This window comes from Ochotona princeps, chromosome 33 (genome assembly GCF_030435755.1).
Source record: "Ochotona princeps isolate mOchPri1 chromosome 33, mOchPri1.hap1, whole genome shotgun sequence".
NCBI classification, from domain to species: domain Eukaryota; kingdom Metazoa; phylum Chordata; class Mammalia; order Lagomorpha; family Ochotonidae; genus Ochotona; species Ochotona princeps.
This window is the reverse complement of record NC_080864.1, coordinates 922,410-936,127: the sequence shown is the minus strand read 5'-3', so window position 1 is coordinate 936,127 and position 13,718 is coordinate 922,410. Positions and strand designations below refer to the sequence as shown.

Sequence of the window (13,718 nt, the reverse complement as noted above, 5' to 3'; positions counted from 1 at the left end):
CACCCACCCACGCCTGGGGACAGAGGTGTCCCCTGAGGGGCACCCATCCTCCCGAGACTCCTCCCTGAGGTCTCTTCGAGAGCCCCACAGGTTCACGCCCTGGCCAGGCTCCGCCTCCCCTGCCACCTGCCGCTGCCCACTGCCCTGCCCTGCCCGCTGGCGCTTCCGCCTCGCTCGCTCACTCAGCGGCGTCGCGGAGCTGGAGAAGCGCGGACCATGGAGCGGTCAGCCGGCGCCCGCTCGGGCAGGGAGCTCGCCCTGGTGAGGCGCCCCAGGGTGCTAGCACTTCCCATCTCCCCAGTGAACCCCACCTCCCGGCCAGAACTCCAGGTCAGGTGTCCAGGTCCTGGCACCCCTGCTTTTTGGGGGAAGTTCCCCAATCTGGGGGATTCGGTAATGCCAGGGTTGGGGTGCTGGTGGTCTTCAGGGGTGGGTTGGAGAAGTCTCAGCACAGAAGGGGGGTGCTAGGCTGTGCCCAGGGACCCCCCCAAGGGGAACTCCAGATCCCAGAGACTCCAGCAGAAAGGCCGGGCTGGAGTAGGTGGAAGCCCACCCCGGGATCCCTGAGCCCGATCCGCGTGTAGGCGCCCGTACAGGACTGGGGCGAAGAGACCGAGGACGGTGCGGTGTACAGCGTGTCCCTGCATCGGCAGCGCAGCCAGCACCTGAGCCGGGGGAAGGAAGGGCCCGGGGGCGGCCAGGTGAGGCCGGCAGAGCGAGGGGCACTGGGTGGGGTGGGGTGCAGGGTGAGGGTGCTGGGTGGGGTGGGGGAGGCGGCCAGGTGAGGGTGGGGCTGAGTGCCAAGGCCTGAGAGACAGGCTGGGGTGATTGAACTTGGGCTGCCAGGTGCAACGGGGCTTGAAGGGAAGAGCGGGGCCTGGGGGTGACCAGGTGAGGCTGGAAGGGGGCCTGGGGGTGACCAGGTGCGTGGTAGATGAGGGGTGGGGAGACAGTAAGGTAAGGAATGGAAAGGCAGGAAGGTGGTGGTGGCCCCGTGTGCCCCTGGGTTGATGAATGGCACGCAGGGGGTGGGGAGGGGGAGGGTGGCAGGTGCAGTGGGCTGTAGCTGGGAGGACAGGTGGGGGCCCCGGGAACGGCCAGAGTGAGAGGTGGGGAGGAAGGGGCTGAGAGATACCTGCAGGAATGGGGTGTGGGGTGGCCCCCCAGGGAGGACCAAGGTTTACAAGGGGTCATTTGTGGGCAGGACCAAGTCACGCATTCCAGGAGGGCTGGCTCCTCCACAGCCCGTGCTCTTTCCCCCACCACTCCCACCTTTGCTGCTCCCCCCAGCCTTCCCCTGCGGTGCCGGAAACCTTCCTGCATTACCGCACCAGCAAGGTGCGTGCGCTGCGGGCTGCGCCCCTGGAGCGGCTACTGCGGGAACTTGTGTCCGGAGACCGTGAACAGGACCCTGGCTTCGTGCCCGCCTTCCTGGCCACCCACCGGGCTTTCGTGCCCACGGGCCGCGTTCTGGGATTTCTGCTGCCGCCACCCCCACCGCCACCACCTCCTGGGTCAGTAGGGATATTGTAACTTTAAATCCCCTCCTGGGTCCACGCCCCTCCCGGTCCTGTCCTCCATTAGAGCCCCTGGTCTGGTCCCTACACCCACCTGACTGGAGGGGTGGGGCTTTCTAACAGGCAGGACTTGAAGAGGCTACGGGGACAGGATCTGGGCTGCAACAAGAACTTGAGGTTAGCACCCCGTGCTTTGGAAGTGTGTCGGGGAGAGGGACGGTCCCCAGAGGAGGGTCAGTCCCCCAGCCCTTGAAAGTCAAGGTTGGAAGGTTCCAGAAGCCCCAGGCCTGGCTCTGAGTCCTGCCCCATTGTGGTCAGGGCCGTGGTGTCGCTGCTGGGCTGCTGGCTGCGAGACCACCCCCAGGATTTCCGGGAACCCCCTGCTCACTCCAACCTGGCCAAGGTCCAGGTTTTTCTGAGCTGGGCAGCTCCAGGGAGCCCAGAAGCCCAGGATGCAGAGAAACTTCTGGAAGGTTTTTTGAAGGAAGTTGAGCAAGAACAGCAAGAAGAAGAGAAGCCCCCAACGTGGGCAGGTGAGAGATGGGGGGTGCAGTGTTTTAGGGTTTTGTTGACAAGGAGAGAGAGATCACCCACCCACTTGTTCCTGTTCGTATGCCTGCCAGGGCTGGATCCGCGTGAAGTCAGGTGCCCACCCGGGTCTCCTCCTTTGAGAGGCAGCGACCCAAGCCCTCCAGCCACTGTCCGCTGCCTCCCAGGGTACCCACGGTCAGGGAGCTGGGCGTGGACGTGGATCTGGGCTGTGTGACCGCAGCTGGCATCTTAACCAATGTGCTGGCTGTTTTGTTTTTTAACATTTATTTTATTGAAAAGGCAGACTTAAGGAAAGGAGGAGAGACAGAAAGATCACCCATCCTCTGGTTCACTGCCCGAGATGGCTGCCTCACTGAGCCACACGTAGACAGGAGCCTGGAGCCCCATTGGGTCTCCCACATGCGTGCAGGAGCAGCAGCCCGAGCCCAAGCTTCAGACCGGCTCAGCTCCGGCTGTTGCAGCCACATGGGGAGTGAACCAGCGGATGGAAGATCTTCCTCTCTGTCTCTCCTCTCTTTAATGTAACTGCCCTCTGAGGTCTGGCCCCTGACATAGCCACCCAGCCCAGAAGCCCAGCCTCCCCCGAAAGCAGCGAGGAAGAGGAGGCAGCGGTCCCACCGGAAGGTCCCCAACTCCTGGACTTCAGTGTGGACGAAGTGGCCGAGCAGCTGACCCTTCTGGATGTGGTGAGGCCGGGACCCCGGGGAGGGGGGAAGGCAGGAGCAGGTCGGAAGGGGAGGGCTGTGCCGGAGACCCCCACCTCACTGGTCCAGGAGCTCTTCCAACACGTACGACCCTGCGAGTGCCTGGGCTCCGTGTGGTCGCAGCGGGACCGGCCCGGGGCGGCAGGTGTGGCCCCCACTGTGCGTGCCACCGTGACCCAGTTCAACATGGTGACCGGCTGCGTGCTGGGCTCGGTGCTGGGGGCGCCGGGCCAGACGGCCGCACAGAGGGCCCTGCACATCGAGAAGTGGATCCGCATCGCTCAGGTGTGTGCTGGGCTGTGGGTGGCAGGCGCCAGGGGCTGGGAGGAGGACGAGAGCACGTGTTGTGGGTGGTGGGGGTGTCCTTGAGGCGAGGGGGCTGGAGCCAGGAGCAAGGCGTGGAGCGGGGCTCCTGGACGGCTGGTGGGGCAGGGTCGGTTCTGGGGTCTGACCCGCGCCTCTGCCGGGCCTGCAGCGCTGCCGTGAGCTGCAAAACTTTGCATCGCTGCGTGCCATCCTGTCGGCCCTGCAGTGCAACCCGGTCTACAGGCTCAAGCACAGCTGGGCGGCGGTGAGCAGGTGAGCCCTGGCCACGTCCCGCTCCAGCGGCCCTGCCATGACCACACCCCACTCCACCAGCCCTGACCCTGAACCCCACGCTCTCCTGTCGCCCCAGGGAACCCCTGTCCACCTTCCGGAAACTCTCGCAGATTTTTTCCGATGAGAACAACCATGTCAGCTGCAGAGCGATCCTTTCCCAGGTAGAGCTGGGGGCACCCCACGGCCTTGCCCCCTCGCCAGGCACCCCAACGGCCTTGCCCCCTCGCCAGGCACCCCACGGCCTTGCCCCCTCGCCAGGCACCCCACGGCCTTGCCCCCTCGCCAGGCACCCCAACGGCCTGCCCACGCCCTGTGCCCCCTCATGCCCCCATGTCCCGTACCGTGCAGGGACCCTGTGTTGGCGTGCCCTGCTGGCTCACACACTGCAAATGCCTGACTTACTCCTCCAACAAAATCGATGTTGGATTTTGGTTTGTGGTCAGGCTCCAGCTTTTTCATTTCACTCGATGCTAGTGCACCCTACCCCTCGCACCCCAAAACGCCTGCATGCTGGGGGTGTGGGGTTGCTGCCTGGGGCCATCGTCAGAGCCTCCCCCATGAATGGCAGGGGCTCCCGTTGGCTGAAAGCTGCAGCTGGATGCCCCTGGTGACCCTTGGGTCAGACGCCACCCCAGAGTCGCTCCCCCTCTCTGCCCTCAGGAGGAGGCTACGGAGGAACCCCAAGAAGACGGCGCCCCCCAAGGCAGCCTGACCACAGTGAGTGTTGGGGTTAGAGAGCCCCCCAGGGAGGGCCGTGGAGGTGGTGGCAGCTGAAGGTGACAGGAGCTGGCACTTTGCAGAAGCCGTCCCCAGGGCCTGTCCCTTACCTCGGCACATTTCTCACGGACCTCGTCATGCTGGACACAGCCCTGCCGGATATGTTGGAGGTCTGACCCTGACCCTGACCCCTACTGACCGCCCCATCCGACCCCCCACCTCAGAAACTCCAGTTCTGACACACTTTGTCTCCCAGGGGGGTCTCATCAACTTTGAGAAGAGGAGGAAGGTGAGTGGGCTCGTGGGGAGGGGGTGTTGTCTGAGGGGAGGCGGGGCGGGGTCCCAGGGGCTCCCCGTCTGTCTCCCCTCCACAGGAGTGGGAGATCCTGTCCCGCATCCAGCAGCTACAGAGGCGCTGTCGCAGCCACAGCCTGAGTCCCCGCCCGGCTGTCCTGGCTGCCCTGCGTGCCCAGCGCCAGCTCAGCGAGGAGCAGAGGTGACTGTCCTGTGGCCTGGCCCCTCCGACGGCTCACCCGGGATCCCTCCTGCTGTGTGCAACCACGCTGGAGCTCCTTGTCTCTCAGCCTCAGTCTCACTGTGCAGCGACTGTACCCAGAACCCTGAGCGTGTCACCAACCCGCGTTGTTTCCTCTGCCCCACTTTCCGACCCTGTCTGATGCATGGCCACGTTTCTGACCCCTCCTTGACCATCTGACCTCGGCCACTGACCCATTGCCACAAGGGAGTGTTATAGGAGAAGGAAAGAGCCAGAAAGATCTTCCATCCATGGTTCACTCCCCAAGTGGCCACAATGGCCGGAGCTGAGCCAATGTGAAGCCAGGAGCCAGGAGCCTCCTCCAGGTCTCCCACAGGGTGCAGAGTCCCAGGGCTTTGGGCCGTCCTCCACTGCTTTCCCAGGCCACAGGCAGGGAGCTGGGTGGGAAGTGGAGCCGCCAGGACTTGAGCAGGCACCCGCAAGGGATGCAGGCACGGCAGCCCCTGATAGACTCCTGATTTTTCATATCCTGCTTGGTCCTCTTGACACCGCTCCATCCTCGTACTGGCCCCCTCAGCTACCGGGTCTCCCGTGTCATCGAGCCCCCAGCTGCGTCCTGCCCCAGCTCCCCTCATGTCCGGCGACGCTTCAGCCTCACCAAGCGCCTCAGTGCGTGAGTGTCCGGGTGGGAGGTAGCAGCAGTGGGCTGAGAGGGGAGGCAGCCAGGGCCATGTCTGGCCTTGACCCCACGCCCTGCTCGGTCCCCACGCGTAGGAAGCTGTCCCGAGAAAAAAGCTCATCTCTCGCCGGGAGTCCCTCCTCACCCAGCCCCAGGTGAGCGTCCCGCCCCCCGCGGAAAGGGACAAGAGGGGGCAGGATGGGAAGTCTGGGCGAGCAAAGGGGCATCCGTGCTACTCCAAGCTCTGCCTGCCCTGCCCCTCCCCCAGTCTGTCTCCAACATCCCCCCCGTCGAGTCCAAGAGCCAAGGACCCACCTCCAAGGAGCCCCCCAGCCTCACCAGGACCCCAGGATGGCAGCACCAAGGTGCGGAGCCTGTGTGTGTGTGTGTGTGTGTGTGTGTGGTCCATGACAGCTGCTGCTACAGGTGGGACGGGGCAGCAGGGCCAGGCATGCGCACAGCACGGAAGACTAGCCCAAGCCCTAGGGCTGTATTTTGGAGCCTAGAGCTTCTCCCAGGGCCGGTCCGAGGGCTCGTGTGGCTTCTGGGGGTGGGGGGTAGGGGGAGGGTGCAACTGTGACCCCAGGTTGGCTTAGGCCTGGGGGACAGTGCTTCCTGGGAACCCGCATTCTGGGAGGCAGGCATGGGAGTGGGGCTGGGAATATGAGCCAGGGGGTGCCCTGGAAGCCATGGGGGGTTGGAGTTACCTGCTGACCTGACTGGGGCCGTGAGTATACCCTTCGGACATGCGCTCCTCTCTATACCTGGGAGTGAGCCACCTGCACGGGCTCCGGCAGTCTAGACAGGCGTGTGTGTGTGAATCTTGTGGCTTCAGAGTTGCACGAGCGCACACCCCCCCCCCAGCTGCGTCCCTGGCAGAGGGGCCCTCTGGCCGCCCACCCCTCAGCAGCCACTCCTCCTCCTCGCTGCCCTCCACTGCCCACAGCTGCCCTGGAGCACCGACCTGCCAGGCCCGCAGTCTTTGACCTTGGCACTGAGCAGCGGCCGCAGCGCCCTGGCCGCTGGCCAGCAGCAGGCCTCCGGGTGCCGAGTCATCCGCGTCAGCCTGGACAACGACCACGGGAACCTGTACCGGAGCATCCTGGTGAGGACGCAGCCGGCTGGCGGGGAGTCGGGGTGCTGCCAGGAGCCCACGGGACTGGGGTCCTACCTCCCTCCCTCCCCTCCCCTCTCCCTCCCAGCTGACAAGTCAGGACAAAGCCCCCAGCGTGGTGCAGCGTGCCCTACAGAAACACAACGTCCCTGAAAGCCAGGCCCGGGACTACCAGCTCTCTCAAGTGCTGTCGGGGGACAGGGGTGAGTGGAGCCAGTCTTGGGGACAGTGGGTGTGCAGGAATGAAGCCTGAGGTCACTGTCGGGGGACTGCAGGGTCCCCCTGGAGGCGGCTCCGGCATAGATCCCCGTGAGGCAGGGCAGAGCGCGTCGGTGGCTGCAACGTGTCCGTGGTGCAGTCACACGCGGTTATGATGCGTCCCTGCTTATGGGAGGGACAGGGACACCTAAGGGTGTCCTTTTTAAAAGATCAATTTGAAAGGCAGAGTTATAAGGAGGGAGACAGCATGCACGTGAGAGAAGCATCTTCCACCTGCTGGTTCACTTCCCAAATGACCACAGTGGCCAGGACCAGGAAGGCCACGCATGTCTCCTGTCCACAGAGTTAGTAGTGACCCAAGTCCTTGGGCCGTCCTCCGCTGCTGGGTTCCCAGGTGCGTTAGCAGGAAGCTAGGTGGGAAGTGGAGCAGCCGGGACTCGAACTGGCGCCCTTGTGGGATGCCTGCGCTGCAGGTGGCTGCTTGACGCCCTGCACCACATTACGGGCCCCAAGGTTGTCTTCCTGAGGTTCCTGGGGTGGGAGAGGCTCCCAGGCCCAGCAGTGTGCCAGGTGATTGGATCTCAAGTTAGTAACGTTTGGCGTCTGAACTTGGAATGGGGTACAGGTGGAAAACGGTGGCTTGGGCTTGTTGCTGGCGAGAGTCCTTGGTTGTCTGGGCTTTGGGGGGTGGAGGGCTGGGCGCTCGCTGGGAGACCCCCAAGGCTGTGCAGCTCCTCCTGAGGGCGGTAGGGGGAGCTGCCTGGACCATCTGTGGGGGAGGCACGGGTCTCCTCAGCGCGTCTCCACTCCTTTGCAGAGCTCCTGATTCCAGACAATGCCAACGTCTTCTATGCCATGCGTCCGAGCAGCCCCGGGGACTTCGTGCTGCGTCGGAAGCAGGGGGCCCCTCCCGCACCCTCAGGCTCCCCAACTTGAGCCTGCCCTGTCTTGCCTCTCTCTGAGACACAGGCACATCGGCAGGTGGGGGGAACAGGCTGGGATCTGGCTGTCATCACCATGGAGACAGAGAACCCCACGGTCCACCCCTTCCGGGGGAGGGGCAGAGGGCAATTGTTTATGTCTTGGCTCTTGTAACACTGCAAATCCCACCCCCTTGCTCCCGCAGCTTGGGCCCATGAACCCCAGCCCTGTGGTTGGCACCTTGGCATCCTGCCCAAATCCCACAGGTGTCAGCCCCCCTGGGCGAGGGGCATAGAAAAGCCTTGTGGGTGTCCCCAATCCACACAGCGCAGGGGGTGTGGCTTGGGGGGCCACGCCCTCCTGGGAGACACCCACCTGCTGGTGACCCGAGGAGGACGCCTTGGGAGTTGGGTTGTTTGCTTTCCACCTGTGCACCTGGGCCCAAGTTCAACAAAACACACGCACACATAGAAGCAGCCCTGGGTGACGTCGGGTGAGGGAGGGAGAGTTATGGCCGGACGCTGGCCAGCGTTTCCTCTTCCCGCAGCGATAAGAGCGACCTCTTCCCCATTCCTATCCCCGTTGTATGAGTAAATAAAATTCCACCAGATGACCAGTCAACAGCCACTGCCGGCGTCTCTGGTCCGAGCACCTCCTCTCCCTCCTTCCTGCCGCCCTGGGCATCCCCAGGGGCACCTGTGCCTCCTTGGGTTCATCTGGGTTTTCTCTGGTCAAGTGGTCAGACCTGCAGAGAAGTAGTTTTTTCTTTAAAAGCATGAGGGGGAAGGAATGGCTTGTGTCAAGGAAAAGTCCGTTGGGTCTGGCTTCAGGCACCGTCGGATGCAGGAGAGAAAGAGGTCATTCCCCGACTCAGACAGGCTTGGCCGACGCGGCTACCCACCGTTCACCTCCCACCCCAACCTCAGTCGTTGATGGGGCCCGCCGCTGTGGTGTGCAGAGCATGGCTAAGCCTCCGCCCGCAGAGCCGGCATCCCTAGAACTGGTTCAAGTCCTGCACGCTCCACTTCCCACACAGCTCCCTGATGATGCGCCTGGGGACGCAGAAGAAGCTGGCCCTCGTGCTAGGGGCTCTTGCCACCTGTATCAGAGACCCGGGTGAAATTCCTGACTCCTGGCTCTGGCCGGGACCACGCCCAGCGGCCATTTGGGGAACGAGCCAGCAGAGAAATAATCTCTATCTCCTTGTCTCTTCTAACTTTGTCATTCAAATAAAAACATGTAAGTCCTTTTTCCTAAAGGTTCTATTTTTATTATGCTATTGTTGGAAAGTCAGATACACAGAGAGGAGGAGGTGGTGGGGAGACATTTTTCCATCTCCGGTTTGCTCCCCACATGCCTGCCACGGCTGGGGGCCACAGCCAGGAGCTCCACCTGGGTCTCCCCGATCGGTGGCAGGGACCCAAGGACTTAAACCGCTGTCCGCTGCCTCCCAGGCAGGGTTAGCTGCGAGCTGTGGTGGCAGTGGACATGAACTGGGGTTCAGCAGGTCGCTCATTCCCAGAAGGAAGTGAGTTTCCTTTCTGTGGGGCCAGGGCACGTGCTCCAAGGAACACCTACTGTAGGACCAGTTGGAAAAGGCACTGGGCTCCCCAACCCCGGCTATCTCCACCGTCCTACTCTACTTGCCCATCCCATCATCCAACAGAAAACCAGCAACTTCAGGTAAAGTCCCAGCAGGAGCGCTCATTGGACCCTTCGTGGTCCCACGTCGGTCTTGAACCAATTAGTCTCCGGCCCAGAGAATGCCCGCGCTGCGATTGGTTCGTCTGGGCCGAAGCGGAGCAGGTGTGCACTGCTGTGTTGTACGGTAACTGAGCCCTCATCCTTATCTGAAAGACTGCACATTGTTTATAAAATGAAATGTGTACACACACTTTTTCCATATACACCACAACCCCACATGCCCAAGTACAGTCTAGCACGCTGGCAAGGGTGTAATTTTGCAAGCCTGTGCATATTGAGCCCCCATGTCCTGCCTTAACCCTCCACAGTGTCTGGTTCTGACTTAAAAAAAATTTTTTTTTCTTGACTAGATTTGCAGATAGGAGGAAGAGATGCTGACGATAACATCAGGAGCTTGGGTTTCTGGAATGTTCCTGACGCACCACCGCAGTAGATGTTTTTTCACAGATGAGAAGGCTGCTGGTCAGATAAGGCAAAGTCACCTCGCGGTACTCACGTTAGCCGCCCAGTGTGTGACGCACGAGCCGGCGTGCGCGCCCTGCATCCCGCCCTCCACCCGCGGCGTGCGCTCGGCAGCCCGGGGAGCCCCTATCTCGGCCCCGCCTCCTGGGGGGAGCTCGCAGCCCGCCCGCCCTGGGGCACCGGGCCTCGGCCAGCTGTGTCCGGCGGACGCAGGTGCTGGCTGCCCCAGCTGTGGGCCGGCGCCTCGGGGAGGCGGGGTGGAGGGGAGACAGGCCTGGTGCCCCTGGAAAGGGGCGGCAGAGGGTAGGGGGGCGCGGAGGGTGCGTCATGGAGCGCCCTTGGCCCCTGGTCGTCTGCCTCCTGCTCGCAGGGGCTGCCTGGGCGCCCCCTCCCAACCTCCAGGACCCCAAGTTGGAAAGCAAAGGTAAGGACAGCAGGTGCACGCTGGATTCTGCAGGGCGATGTTGGGGGGCTGGCCTAGGGGTTAAGACCTGGGACACCGCCCACCCCCCAGCCAGCCAGAAGGAGACTTGGGGTGCCGTGCTGGTGTCTGAAGCCCCAAACTGGGTACCGGTGCCGGTGGTGGTCGTGGTGGGGGGCTGAGGGCAGAGTTCTGCGACCCTCTCGTCCCCAGGCGGGTGGGGATAAAGTTCCCACTTGATTTGTATGCTGGCCCTGGAAGCGGTTAAGTGAGTGTGTGGGGGAGACCTCCACCTCCCACCCACCTCCAACCCCTGGCTCTGAAAGGGGTGTTGGAGGAGAAGGGGTCCACGGGACCAGGTGGGTCCCCCCCCAGGCACCACCTCTGGCAACGCAGTGGGTGGCACGGTGTGCCCCAGCGGGGCGCTCTCGGGCCTGGCCCCAGGCGCAGGCAGGGCAGGGCGGGGGGCCGGGAGGGCACGGTTGGCGCTATCGGGCGGCCGGGGCGCCTGCGGGGGCAGATAGGGGCCGCTCGCCGGGGCGCGCGCGCGCGCGCGCGCGCGCGCACACACACACACACACACACACTGTCCAAGGCCGTGGACGTCCGCAGGGGGCTGGGGGGAGGCCAGGGCGGGACACTGGCGTCGGGGTCACTGCGCCTTGGCAGGCAGGTGTATGCGGTGGAGGGGCTGGGAACGGGGAGACCTGTGCGCTCGCAGGCAGTTTTGGGGAGCCCGCGCGTGTATGCTTGTGTGTTGGGGTAACCAGCCCCCTTGGCCACTCCCTCCAGGGCTAGAGGGCGGGACCCGGCCTTTTTCTTATCGCGTGGTCCAGGCGGTGGGAGCTCGAAGGAGGAGGGGGCTCGGCTTGCCCTGACCTTGCACCCCCTCGTCCTCCCCCACCCGCAGCGGCCCTGCTCGCAGCCCGCGGGACAGAAAGCCTGCTGTGTTTCACCGAGCGCCTGGAGGACCTGGTGTGTTTCTGGGAAGAAGTGGCCGTGGCCGGGGTGGGCCCAGACAACTACAGCTTCTCCTATCAGCTGGAGTGAGTCGGTGGCACCATGGTCACGCGCGCGGGGTGGGAAGGTTGGGTCGCCCCTTTTCCAGCCCCCCAGTGGGTGCACCGACTGATTCTCCCTGACCACTGCAGGGGAGAACCCTGGAAACCATGTCGCCTGCACCAGACGGCCACGGCCCGCGGCACCGTGCATTTCTGGTGCTCGCTGCCCACGGCCGACACGTCCAGCTTCGTGCCCCTGGAGCTGCGAGTCACGGCGGTGGCCTCGGGCGCTCAGCGCTACAGCCGTATCATCCACATCAACGAAGTGGGTACGTGCACCTGTCCAGGGGAAGAGGCGGGGGTGGGTGCTGGTGGAGGGCGAGGCCTCAGGTTCCCGCCCATCACCTGGCCCTCCGCACCCCCTTTTCCTCCAGTGCTCCTGGACGCCCCCACAGGTCTGCTGGCTAGACAAGCCGACGAGGGTAGCCACGTGGTGCTGCGTTGGCACCCGCCGCCCCGGGCACCCATGACATCCCACATCCGCTATGAGGTGGACGTCTCTGCCGGCAGCAGCGCAGGCGGGGTGCAGAGGGTGAGCTGCCCCCCAAAAAACACTGCCCCTGATGCTGCCTGCCCGGGCCTTTACATACCCTAGTTCTTGCTGTCCCTTGCCCTGACTGGCCCTGAGTCCTCCTGGGTGGCGCCCCCTTCTCTCATTGGCCACACCTCAAGATTCTGATAGCCCGGGTCCCCCTGGACAAAGGTGGAGGTCCTGGAGGGTCGCACAGAGTGCGTGCTGAGCAACCTGCGTGGCGGGACGCGCTACACCTTCGCCGTGCGCGCGCGCATGGCCGAGCCCAGCTTCGGGGGCTTCTGGAGCGCCTGGTCCGAGCCTGCGGCGCTGCTGACCGCCAGCGGTGAGAGGGGCCTGGGGGGCAGGGGGGTGGAGGGCTGGGGAGGGCCGGGGCTGAGCCCGCTACCACCCCGTCCTGACTTCCTGCCCGCCTCCCCGGCCCCAGACCTGGACCCCCTGATCCTGACGCTGTCGCTCATCCTCGTGCTCATCCTGTTGCTGCTGGGCGTGCTGGCCATGCTGTCCCATCGCCGGTGAGCCTCCCCAGGGCCCGTTCCCTGCGCTGCGGCCAGATGGCCTGTGCCCTGGTTTGCCTTCTGGCCCCTCGCTGCTCGGGTTTCTGGGGAGACGGGTGGGGCGCGAGGGACAGGATGGTCAGAAAAGGCTTCCAGGAAGGAGTGATTGTTTTAAAAGGCAGCAGGGATGTGTGAGGAGTGGGCAGCGACCCCCAGTCCAGAGATGGGATGGGGGACAACTGGAGGGGTGCTAGGAGGAGCCTTGAGGAGGGGTCCCTAACACCTGAAGAACCCCAGGAGTGGCTGTGTCCCCCAAGACTGGGAGCTGAGGTGGGGGTGCGTGTGTCCCCCCCCATGGCACAGGTGTGTGTCTCCCCCTCCCCCCCCGGGTCTCGCAGGGCTGTGAAGCAGAAAATCTGGCCTGGCATTCCAAGCCCCGAGAGTGAGTTTGAGGGTCTCTTCACTGTCCACAAGGGAAACTTCCAGGTGGGTGATCTGCTGGAGCCCCTCCCCCGGGGGCTGACCCCCTCCCCCAGGGCTGACCCCACCCCAGGAATGGCTCCTCCCTGAGGGCTGCCCAGGTCCCTGGGTGACTCGGTCCCCTCTCCCTAGCTCTGGCTGTACCAGAATGAAGGCTGCCGCTGGTGGAACCCCTGCACCCCCGATGTGGAGGCCCCCCCGGCCCCCCTGGAAGTCCTGTCTGAACATTGCTGGGGGGCAGCGGTGCAGGCCGTGGAGCCAGAGGCCGGCAGTGACGATGACGTGGGGCCCCTGCTGGAGCCAGTGGGCAGCGAACACGCCCAGGACTCCTACCTGGTGCTGGACAAGTGGCTGCTGCCCCGGTGCCCGCCCAGCCAAGCCCTGTCGGGGCCCGGAGACGGTGCCGACCTAGGAGCTGTGGATGAAGGCTCCGAAGTGTCTTCGTGCTCCTCCTCGGGGGCCCTGAGCATGAAGCCCAGGCCGGAAGGGGCTTCCGCGGGCAGCTTCGAATACACCGTCCTGGACCCCAGCTCCCAGCTCTTGCGCCCGCGGGCACCGGCCCCTGAGCTGCCCTCCACCCCGCCACACCTGCAGTATCTTTATCTGGTGGTATCCGACTCGGGCATCTCTGCTGATTACAGCTCGGGGGGCTCCCCGGAGGCCGGCCCCTACACTAACCCTTATGAAAACAGCCTCAGGCCGGCCTCCAAGCCTCCGCCCCCCAGTTACGTGGCCTGCTCTTAGGACGGAAACCTGCAGGTGCGTGGGCAGGGGCAGAGGAACCAGAACTTTTGAAGGGGGCTCCCCAACCCGTCCAGCTCAGGGAAACTCAACCTCGTGCTATTGTTATGTATAGTGGAGTTTTTTGTACATATATACATATAAAAGATAGGTTTTTTTCTATGATGACCTTGTTCCTCCAGGAACCCTGGGCTCAGTGTCACCCCCCTCCCAAACAGCCAAGGAGTGAGCGGTGGGACACCTGTTCAAATCCCGGGTGTTCCACTTCCCCCCCAGCTCCCAGAAGGGTGCCTGAAGCATG

The 13,718-nt window shown here is 64.0% G+C and overlaps 2 protein-coding genes across 4 annotated transcripts; both read left to right on the top strand.

Annotated features, from left to right (window-relative positions):
• Positions 1-10: 10 nt before the first annotated feature.
• On the top strand, positions 11-7,827 carry RGL3 (ral guanine nucleotide dissociation stimulator like 3). Of its 3 annotated transcripts, XM_058658035.1 has the most exons (20): positions 11-261; positions 585-701; positions 1,291-1,514; positions 1,641-1,694; positions 1,836-2,050; positions 2,607-2,755; positions 2,843-3,058; positions 3,249-3,352; positions 3,450-3,534; positions 4,034-4,090; positions 4,174-4,260; positions 4,347-4,379; positions 4,465-4,586; positions 5,164-5,259; positions 5,361-5,420; positions 5,534-5,630; positions 6,212-6,370; positions 6,468-6,582; positions 7,416-7,579; positions 7,725-7,827. In XM_058658035.1, the coding sequence occupies exons 1-19, from the start codon at positions 217-219 to the stop codon at positions 7,532-7,534; spliced, it is 2,154 nt and encodes a 717-aa protein (XP_058514018.1). In that variant the 5' UTR covers positions 11-216; the 3' UTR covers positions 7,535-7,579; positions 7,725-7,827. The 3 variants fall into 3 exon arrangements, 2 of the variants coding, with proteins under 2 accessions (XP_058514018.1, XP_004595815.2); XM_004595758.2 differs by having other exon boundaries at positions 7,416-7,821; XR_009244471.1 differs by lacking the exons at positions 7,416-7,579; positions 7,725-7,827 and having other exon boundaries at positions 5,164-5,255.
• Positions 7,828-9,711: 1,884 nt separating this feature from the next.
• Positions 9,712-13,548, top strand: EPOR (erythropoietin receptor). The gene is made up of 8 exons (XM_004595757.2): positions 9,712-10,109; positions 11,017-11,152; positions 11,258-11,436; positions 11,542-11,699; positions 11,871-12,024; positions 12,127-12,214; positions 12,595-12,682; positions 12,809-13,548. Exons 1-8 carry the CDS (start codon positions 10,013-10,015, stop codon positions 13,418-13,420), a joined length of 1,512 nt encoding a protein of 503 aa, XP_004595814.2. The 5' UTR covers positions 9,712-10,012; the 3' UTR covers positions 13,421-13,548.
• Positions 13,549-13,718: the final 170 nt, after the last annotated feature.

Bases quoted from the DNA above. Each gene is read 5' to 3' on its own strand.
- RGL3 (XM_058658035.1), top strand. From the start codon at position 217: ATGGAGCGGTCAGCCGGCGCCCGCTCGGGCAGGGAGCTCGCCCTG. The intron at 702-1,290 runs GTGAGGCCGGCA...TGCTCCCCCCAG, and splicing joins AAGGGCCCGGGGGCGGCCAG to CCTTCCCCTGCGGTGCCGGA. The intron at 6,371-6,467 runs GTGAGGACGCAG...TCTCCCTCCCAG, and splicing joins ACCTGTACCGGAGCATCCTG to CTGACAAGTCAGGACAAAGC.
- EPOR (XM_004595757.2), top strand. From the start codon at position 10,013: ATGGAGCGCCCTTGGCCCCTGGTCGTCTGCCTCCTGCTCGCAGGGGCT. The intron at 11,700-11,870 runs GTGAGCTGCCCC...CCCTGGACAAAG, and splicing joins GCGCAGGCGGGGTGCAGAGG to GTGGAGGTCCTGGAGGGTCG. The intron at 12,215-12,594 runs GTGAGCCTCCCC...CGGGTCTCGCAG, and splicing joins GCCATGCTGTCCCATCGCCG to GGCTGTGAAGCAGAAAATCT.